We start from the raw sequence: 10,190 nt of genomic DNA, 5'->3' as shown, positions 1-10,190 counted from the left end.
ACTTCGCTAAAAATAATTTTGAAATAACACGATATGTATTTCAACTGGGCCTTCAGTCTATGGCCGTAGCAAACCATACCAAGTAGTGATGAAAACTGAACTCGATAAACTGAAGTTTCGCGCAAATGCATCATCATACATTTAGTTACTTTAGCGGCCTCTTCCGAAATCATCGAGAAAAATTAAAACTCCAAATACTTTCTGGATTAACATACAGTGCATACGTGAATTCAGGCATTTTTCCCGATGTTATCTGTGAGCCTTTTGTCAGTTTGTGGGCTAATTAACACTAAAGTGTTTTGAAGAAAAAAGAACAAACGCAGCCTGGCAGTTTCAGTTGTCTTTCTGTCATTCCAGGCAAGCTATCAGCTTTAATTGACGCCCTAGATATGGAAATTTATTCCGAAGTGAATGAATCAAGATAAAACAAGCTAGAAGGAGTATTCGTGGGTAGTTGAAAAGCCGCTCGCGGATCTTATACTGTTTTCTTCATCTAAAAGAAAAGAACTTGGCTGGAAACTCTGAATATTTGAGGATTTACTATTTGGAGGAGCACTCGGCTAATCAGTCGGTTAATCTCGGCTTTCTGGTAATCGCTTGTCGCAATTCAGCGGTCCCGAATTTACTGAGCTGCGACAGGAAAAACATCTTCTGTTTGAAATGAGTGGCCTAAATGCTTTGATGTTCGCGCTCGCCTTGGTTTTTTGGATGCAAGGTAAGTTGATGGCCTGAATATTCGCCATGTCAGTTAAACTCATTGACATAATTCTCGTTGGCCAAATTCCGGAAAATATGAATTCGTTTTTTACCGTGATGAAGTAAGAAATGAACAGTTCACGATGATAAACAAAGACCATATGCTCCTAGTTTTATTTCTTTATTTTTTTCCAAAACGGATAAGCTTCGTGGTCCACTGTCTTTGAATCCAGAAATTGATTCTTGTAAAATCGTCGAGATAGTGATTGTCGTGTTTCTTTCTTTCCAGTAGTGGTTTTAATTGTCGAGAGAAATTAGCCCTAGGCGTTTGACAAAAAGCACATCTTTGATAATAGATCGCCTGAAGAATGACTTGAACAAGTGAATTTGATAAGAAAGCACAAAGGATTGATATCTGCTCTGACTTTTAATTTTCAAATTGAAGCCGGGCTGTTCAGGCCGAACTGACAAGGCCTTCTGCCTAATTCAGTATGAGCTTAGTGAACCAGGCTTCGATTGAAATTAAAATATGTTGCACATCACGCCGCATATTTATTTGCTCCAGCTATACTAGTCTGTATTTTCAAATTAGGTTAAAAACATTTTCCAGTGCCGTTTTGCCGCCTAAGCGTACTCCATTTTCCTGCCGACGCGCCAGATATTATAGTTTATGGATTCAAAGTTGAGTAGAAATATATTTATTTTAAACGCTTGCAATTAGTCTGAGACTCGAGGCCGGATAAAATTAAGTTCTGTGCTAACCACCAGGCTCGAATAGATCTATCAATACGTCAATTTTCCCGTATTAATATCTGTTGTTTTAGGGCATAAGTTTTATTAAAAACGAGCAGGGGGTTTTCGAAAATTTAATGCAATATAATCTAACGATGAAGAAATCACGTTCCACCATTTTTGTCTAGTAAACGTGGAACCATCTGTACGAATGACGCAAATAGCCTTGGAAATGTCCATAAAGTAGACTGAAATAATTTTATTCTGAGAGTTATCCGACACTTTAGGAGGCGTATGTGAGTCTAAGGAAAGAGTAAGTCTTCGATGACCCATACAACGGATCGACACAAAACCTGTCAGCGAAAACAGCTGCCTTTTAAGTTTTCTTGTTGCTGCTATTTTTTTGCTATGAAGTAGACGCATTGTAAGCTTTGCAGAAAAGCAATAAATATTTCTGTTACATCTTTATTTTACACAGTTTAGGTTTCAATACATGACGCTTGAAACAACTACCGAAATAAAATAAATTTGCATAAAGACATCACAAATGTCGTCAAACTTAAAAACTTTGACACTTACGCGTCAAGATTAACCTTCTTAAAGCAAACGTTTTCATAAAAGAAGTGAATTTCTAATTAAAGAGCGCCTACATTTCTAATGGTTTTTTTCGGTGGCGGCAAGTTTCATTTTAATAAGTTCAATTGTCCTGACCTATTTAACTCGTTCGCCGATGGATTCGACCCAGAGCCGAAACATTTTCAGCGTTTATATTTCAAATTAATTTGTGTGATTTTAGATTAACTGTAATTTTGTAAAACATGAAACTTAATTGTTACGAGCGACTGGAAACAAAGGGAAAAATATTTCTGTTATGACGATAAAGTTTGAATATAGTACCATCTTATTCGCCGATTCCTTAACGGTTACATACCTCGATATTTCATTCCGTAATCAACCAGTAATACCTGGAAAGAGGAGACACTTTCCAAAAATTGTTATGTTTTTCGCCCTGTCTTTCACAACATAAAAAAAACGTGTTCTCATAGGCGAAAATAGCTTGCATATTTCGCTGAAAATGCTTGAATTGGGCGGTTAGTGTTTCAAAAACAGGTTGAGCATGCGTAAACAAAACAGAAAAAGACGTTTTTTCTTCCCTGCCCACTCGGAAATAAAAATGTTTCGCCTACGAATCGTGTTTCCACACTGATTTCTCGTTCCCTCGATACCCAGTGAACTTGTATTTTAATAAAAGCCGATCAGTATTGTGTGTGTATTTTGTATAGCTGATATACAGTTGACTTGATTGTTAACTGTTGTCTCTTTATAGCAAGAATAACCAACAGTTCAACGAAGGGAACTTTGCAGACTTCTACAACTGTTACAAACAGCCCTGCAGCTCCAACAAGCGTTACCGTGCAGGTTTCCCAAAATGTTACAAGCAGCCCTGTACATGTAGCGTCAGCAAGCATTACCGTCCAGGCTTCCGAAAATGTTACTGTGAGCAGCCCTGAAACTTCAGCAAGCGTTACCGTACAGGCTCGTCAAAATGCTACCTTGAGCAGCCCTGTAGCTTCAGCAAGCGTTACAGTGCAGGCTTCTGAACATGTTACAAGCAGCCCATTAGCCTCGGCAAGTGTTACCGTACAGGCTTCTGAAAAATTTACAAGCAGCCCTGTAGCCCCAATAAGCGTTACCGTACAGGCTTCTAAAAATGCTACAAGCAGCCCTGTCGCTTTAGCAAGCGTTACCTTACAGACTTCTGAAATTGTTAGAAGCAGCACTTCGACATCTGCTATGCAGGCTTCCCATAATGTCACTATCATTGTGAGTCCCCACCCTACCACTGGAAGCATTGCATCTGTTCATTTCAACAAAACGTCCCAACCATCGACGCAAGTTTCTCCAAATGCTTCCTCCTTCACTTCGTTCACGAACATAATGGTGACGAATTCTTTATCCTCGACAGCTGTTTTAGCAACAGCATTCACATCGCAGTCAGTTTCCACGTTTTCAGCACCAGGTATGTTGTCAGTTTTGTTCTTCGACAAGAGATGTCACGAAAACAGTTCATTTACAGGTTTTCAATGTGGTGTGTGACTTGGAATCTCAGTGATTTGTTGGGATAGCCTGACTATAATACTGGAATGGAAAGACGATACTTTTAGTAAGGCTTCGTGCCACGCGAGAGATTAAATAATGGCTGCTTTCACTGGGCACAAACTTTGTTAGAAGACCGAGATACTTTAATAAGTCGATTGACTGACTGACGGATTGACTGATTGATTGATTGATTGATTGATTGATTGATTGACTGATCGATCGATCGATCGATTGATCGATTGATTGATTGATTGATTGATTGATTGATTGAATGATTAACTGTTGCTTGAGTAAGAACCAGGCGCTTCCCGTTTTTACTTCGGTTCCACTCAACTCCCTCTCTAATTCGTCTTCTCTCTACACATCCACTAGGTCAGACCTCTAAGACGAGCAGGCTTCCATCTTCAGTCGTAACCTTGCCTTCTCCCACTGTCAGCCAGTCTACCCAGGTCGGCACCTCAACGCTCGCTCACTCTTTCTCCAAGAAAACGGTCTCAGTTATGACACATCTTGTAGGGTCCCTGACAGTATCCACAAGTAATTCCAGCTCGACGTCGTCCCCTCCAGTTAACACTACATCTGCCGCTTCACCTGCCACGCCCACGACTGCTCAGCCTACTGCTCCAACTTTGCCACCAGGAGGAACCAAAGTTGTCAACATGGAGGTCTCCTTCGACATTGCATTTAAAGAGGAATACAGAGATACAGGCAGTCCAGAGTACGAGGGACTGAAAAATAATCTGACAACGAGCTTGGTAAAAGTTTACAAAAACGTCGACGGTTTTGTTGGCGTGCGCATCCTCTTTATAACAGAAGGAAGTGTAGTATGCAATTACATCGTCATCTTGGCAAAGGACTCAAAAGTAAAGGAGAGCGAGTTGAAGGAAAAGCTACAGCAGGCAAGCAACGCAGGAGAAGTAGTCAAGGTGAAGAGTATAAAGGTTAAAGAGGATGACTCGGAGGAAACTGAAGAGAAGCTGCCAAAATGGGCATTGGTGGTCATGATTGTCCTGGGATGTCTGTCAGCAGTTTTCCTTGTCACTGTGATATACGTCTGTGTAAGTATATCTTTTTGCTCTTTTTTTTACTGCTAGATGAACTCCCTTGCGATCACAACTAAGGGCCCTTTTCTCGAAAGCCCCGGAAACTTTTCAGGCCAACAAAGCCATTTTTAATTAATCTGTATCTGAAAACTGAAATTTGTACACGCCTGAAACTTCTTGTATGAAGGGAACCTCTGTTGATATTAAGAATATGTGAACAAAACAGCTCTGTAATCATAAGGTTTGAGATTTTGCTATAGTTTTCCGGGTGCAAAAACATTTCGGGACCCTCCAGAAACGGGCCCCAGGTCCGAAATGTAGAGAAACTGTAGAGAAACTCGGATATTTTGGTATTACATAAAGTACATGTGTAAGGGGGCTCTGTCTTCCTAACCTGAACCACGTACTCTCCGTGTTTTTCGATCACAGGTTAAATACAGGAGGTCTATCTATGGAAACAGTGAGGCGTACCTGGTGTCCACCGGAGAAATTGGATTGGTACACACGTACGATACAGTGTCGATAGGTGACAATAAAACAGTAGCCAATCAGAGAACTGCTCAGAAACCAGCTGCTGAGAGACGAATTATTGGATCACACACCAATCCTGTGAGTTTCATGTCGAAGAAATGATCGCTGTTCAATTGAATACGCTCAAATTTTTATAAGAATATATTTACAAGAATATCGAGGCTTAAATTTAGGAAATTTAGGAATATTTTAAGAATAAATCCGAGGTTGAGATTTTGAAAGGAATATAATTTTGGGTGTTGAAAAATTGTAACTTTGATACAATTATAGTTTTGAACTAAACCGTATAAAATTTTTCATTTCTCTAAACGGCAAAACTAGCCAAAAAGCAACAAAAACAGCACTAGTCGTATGTGCGATGCTGATAACATTTCTATAAAACGTTATGTGCGCCATATATAATTATCAGGCTTTAAAGCCTGCAATCTGGTTCCAAAATTTCTTTAACACCATCCGGACACCAAATACATTCGAAAACAGAGATATCATATGCTAGAACTAAGACTACTCACAACATTTTTAGCCTAAAATCCCTCAAAAAATTGAATACTCAGCCTCAGCTGGTAAAACAATATTCTTTTAAAAAAGGAAGAGTGCGGCTAGAGACTGAGTAATGTGAACCTTGAAACAAACGATATCAATAAGTCTCTTGCACACTACTTCATTAATCTCTGTCTTTAGCACTCTTCCTCTCCCTCCGCCATGAGAAGTCTAGACAGGAACTAAGCCGCCTTGTGTTTGCGGACAGGTTGTACTGTACAGTCGAAAATTTCCTTACAGAGAGCTCCAATACGTAAGGACACCTCCATATTACAAGCAGATCACTTGATCACTGCTTGGAAATCGCCTGAAATCATACGTTCTCTTCCTCTATAAGACTCTAAAATACAAACGTATATCCAGAATTAATAGGACACTCGTATCTGTAGAATTTAGTTCATTAAACATTCTGTTCGAGTTTGAGAATTATGACTTGGTGCAAAATTATGGAAAATCAATTTCACATTACTGTTTTATCACGTCCGGGGATACTTTGCAAAAAAACATCTAATGAGAGTACTGCTCAACTCTGAAGTTTACGGCGTTTATGACCCAGGGTAATATGGTAAAACGCGCCTCTGAGTCGTGCAATTAAATGAAAGAACTGAATTCGATTCTTCCTTTCTTTTTCAGGCCTATGGCTCGAACGTTGCTCTTGCTGACTAAGAAAACCCGTCAAGTCCGCGTCAGGCACAGGAAGTCTGCATGGAATACAGTTTGCTTCAACGTGGTTCATGCAGTAGATAATAGACTGATAGATTTCATATCTAGTATATGCCCTATATCTATTGCCTGACAGTTATATATAGCAATAATTTGGTCGCCTATACTAAACTGAATTTGTATGGTAGGGATATATTACTAAACGGCATCAACCTGACGGCGGACAGAAATTATACTTATGTAGGAGAATTCAGTGTATAGATGTAACACATTGAACATTATCAGAGTATTGGAATAAATTACCATCCTATCTCAAGAGTCAGGAAGGGGAGTAAAGGGACTCTAGAATTTACACCAACGGGGAAGCTCGTCATACATTGTCGTGTCTGTTACAGCTCCGTTCATCGCTACTCGACCCTGTTCGATTCAAAGTTTTCCACAGCAGATACCCATTATGATATGTATGTATACTAAGCCCAGCAGGGAAACAAAGCTGACTAGGTATCCACAAATGATCTTTAAAAATCTTAAACGCCCTAATGTCGCTGCTGTACGATTACTACCTCTTGTGCAGTTGGTAGTTGAGCTTCAGTGTACATCCATAGGTGGTTTTAAGTGCCCGCCCTTTTCAAAACTTCTGATAAGCATCTGAGCCGCCATTTATCTATGGATTCTCCGCCGGACTCTCCGCGCTCTCTCTCTGTATAATGTGTTGTTCGGTATTCTCCTTGGTCAACCATTAGAATATCATATATATATAATTTATAAATTAAGTCTAAAAATTAGAATTGACTTATTTGACCCATTTAAAAAATAGGACCCTTTAACAAGTGTTGTTATGCCTGTAATATGTATATTAATATATCGATGTACAATTAATTACCTATATTTCTAGAACTATTTGTTAATTACATATTTCTTTAAGGCACAGAAACTGGCAGAGCCGAGTTCCTTGACATGTGCATTTAGTCAAAAAAAAAAATTGAAAACTACGAGCTCTATGACTGTTTATTTCAGATCATCAGTGCTGCCAAGACCATACACCAGGCAGCCCGTGCATGACCGCGCCTTTTTCCCGCCATTATCAGTGCTTGCGGCGCGAAATCCGGGGTTAGGCCTTACGCCTCAGTTATAATAAAAAAGATAGATGGTTTCGAATGTTTTTTGAAAATTTAAAACCAGCTTTATAAACTCTATTTCATAAGGTTAAAAATTGCTTGTATGATTTCTATTACGTATTGCCTACGGTTGTAAACAAATTTTGTAGCATAACAAATTAAAATAAAATGTTACGTTTGAATAGTCGTAATCAACAATTGTGTAGTAATTGTGTAAAAAGACATTACAAGAAACCCTCTGCTGTTGCTGAAATGCCGCTTTATTGATGGAAACAATGTTGAAACAGAAACCGTGTAAAAAATTGACATTGAAAGTGAAGGATGATCATCGCAGTAAATTTTCCAATTTAAGCAATTGGAAAGAAGAAGCCTGAAAAAATCAGGGCTTCAACGGGATTCGAACCCGTGACCTCCGCGAATAGCAGTGCGATGCTCTACCAACTGAGCTATGAAGCCACACATTGGGAGCGAGGTCACTTTGTTGAGTTCATCTCTTCCCGTAAGGAATGAAATGATGTGAAGTTTATATGAAATAATTCATATATGAACTGCGTTTGTAGATGAAAGTGAAGCCCTGATTTTTTCAGGCTTCTTCTTTCCAATTGCTTAAATTGGAAAATTTACTGCGATGATCATCCTTCACTTTCATCTACAACCGCAGTTCATATATGAATTATTTCATATAAACTTCATATCATTTCATTCCTCACGGGAAGATATGAACTCAATAAAGTGACCTCGCTCCCAATGTGTGGCTTCATAGCTCAGTTGGTAGAGCATCGCACCGGTATTCCCGGAGGTCACGGGTTCGAATCCCGTTGAAGCCCTGATTTTTTTCAGGCTTCTTCTTTCCAGTTGCTTAAATTGGAAAATTTACTGCGATGATCATCCTTCACTTTCATCTGCAACCGCAGTTCATATATGAATTATTTCATATAAACTTCACAAAATTGACGTTTTTGGAAAAAATATCTTAGCCTTGACAAAGGACTTGGGATACCAATGATTTGAAATTCCAATAAACCAACATTTAGAAAAATAACGCAGGACGTCATAACTACGACATAAGGTTGCCAATAAGTCTATGATCTACAAGAAAGATAACTTAATACAAAGATATATTAAGCTCTCAATCACAGAGTTCCATTTTGTATATTTTTATTATTATTTCCAATAATTTTTTCCCGCAACGCAGATTTCCTTCAAAACGGGTCTGACTAAGCTGAAAATTAGTCTGCCGTTAATTATTCACTTAAAACATGCTGCACTCTAACGACAGTCATAAACTCATAAGATAAGTTTATTATACCACAGTCCAGCACAGCTGTACAAGCAATGACCAGTGAGAGTGCGCGCCATTATATACCGTGTTTTAGTCAATGTGGTGATGTTTTCAGAGTACATTTAAACGTAACAGTCGTTAGTAGTTCCCTACCCTTAAGAGATAAATCAGTTAAGAGTTCTTTCCTCTCCTTTGCTTCCATGAAGACCCTCCTCAGTCTCCCTAGACAACAAAGCGAATGTTACACAACAAGCACAACAGAACAACAGTCACGACATTGACGGAAACTCTAAAATTGGTCAACAGCTTCCAGCCTCCTGCTTCCAGCCTAGTAAGAGTTTCCAGAGTTCCCAGAAGCGAGGAAATAAAATAGCAGTGAATTAATTGTATATATAACATCTCAGGTTTCTACAGATCGAGTGCATGGTTGAAGTGGGTTGTATCAAGGTATGAAGAATAAAGGCCATTCCAGCCCTAAGGAGAAGTAACCTGATGGATTATGAGTACCGACTCTTGGTCCCAGTTTCTGTAGCATTAAGCGGCAAGGAATTTGCCCCTCACCCCTGATAGGATGCTCAGCCCACACTAGCCATAAAAAATAATTGTAATGGCCGACCCTAATACTTCCGCAGTACCCACAATTAACACCCATATTTAAAAGGTACCAGAATCTCGTTTAGTGTTGTGAAATAATAATTGAACTGTAAGAAAAATATGTTTTACGAAAATATAGCGGAAAGGATAGATCAGCGGGTCAAAGTGTTGAAAAGAAAGATCGGTAAAAAGAGAAAGGTCATCTTAACAATTAATATTAGTCTTTTCTTTAGTTGATTGGTCGCGTTAAATACTTTAGGCATCTTTCCAAAATTTACGATCAGGAAATTAATTTTCGAGTGCTGGGTGCCTCGTTTTCGAGTCTTGATCAAGCTTCTCAGTTTGTTTGAATGCTTTGTTTTCGATACAACCAGATTATGAGGGCGGAATTTTGTCATTCCCGGCTGTGAATTTTTGCTTTTCAGACGGTTAGCCGGATAGGCAAGGCGATATCGAGACAATCTGTAACAATCACTTGGTTTAGTTATCATCTGACTTCAACTGGCTATAGAGGAAATTGCGAACCCACTGAAGCGAGCATTGTAATTAGTAATTTGCCACGGCAGTTAATAAATTACTTTTTCGCACCGTCAAGTTATCAATCTAACAGGGAAGTAAGAAACACAAACAAATAAAACAACAAATCAGTATACGGGGGGTTTAGGTGTTAAATGAAAGGGTCGACCTATTTTGTGTTTTCTTATCTGCTAGCTGATGAAATTTCCGAAAGGATCTAGAACAGGATAACAAGATTATGTGGGGGAAAATGTTAGGTCTCGCAGAATATCTGATCTTCCTTTCCTTCCTGTAACCAAGCTGATGGGCTTTAGCCGATGCACGTGAGTTCTGTGCTGCTCTACCAAATAGCAAGAGGCCATTGCAAATTGCTAA

General features: G+C 39.1%; 1 protein-coding gene and 1 non-coding gene across 3 annotated transcripts; one reads left to right on the top strand and one right to left on the bottom strand.

Moving 5' to 3' along the window:
- The first annotated feature begins 378 nt into the window (after nucleotides 1-378).
- On the top strand, nucleotides 379-7,621 carry LOC110058248 (uncharacterized). Of its 2 annotated transcripts, none has more exons than XM_089289098.1 (5): nucleotides 379-715; nucleotides 2,756-3,448; nucleotides 3,901-4,454; nucleotides 5,001-5,180; nucleotides 6,276-7,621. In XM_089289098.1, exons 1-5 carry the CDS (start codon nucleotides 661-663, stop codon nucleotides 6,306-6,308), a joined length of 1,515 nt encoding a protein of 504 aa, XP_089145224.1. In that variant the 5' UTR covers nucleotides 379-660; the 3' UTR covers nucleotides 6,309-7,621. The 2 variants fall into 2 exon arrangements, with proteins under 2 accessions (XP_089145224.1, XP_020620521.2); XM_020764862.2 differs by having other exon boundaries at nucleotides 381-715; nucleotides 3,901-4,586.
- A 184-nt stretch (nucleotides 7,622-7,805) lies between these two features.
- Nucleotides 7,806-7,879, bottom strand: Trnas-gcu (transfer RNA serine (anticodon GCU)). The gene has a single exon. It is a non-coding gene; the product is annotated as a tRNA-Ser (tRNA).
- Between the last annotated feature and the right edge of the window lie 2,311 nt (nucleotides 7,880-10,190).

Source organism: Orbicella faveolata, unplaced genomic scaffold (genome assembly GCF_042242905.1).
Source record: "Orbicella faveolata isolate gen_17 unplaced genomic scaffold, um_ofav_v1 contig_2, whole genome shotgun sequence".
NCBI lineage: Eukaryota > Metazoa > Cnidaria > Anthozoa > Scleractinia > Merulinidae > Orbicella > Orbicella faveolata.
The sequence above is the reverse complement of the archived record's forward strand: the minus strand, read 5'-3'. Positions and strand labels throughout refer to the sequence as shown.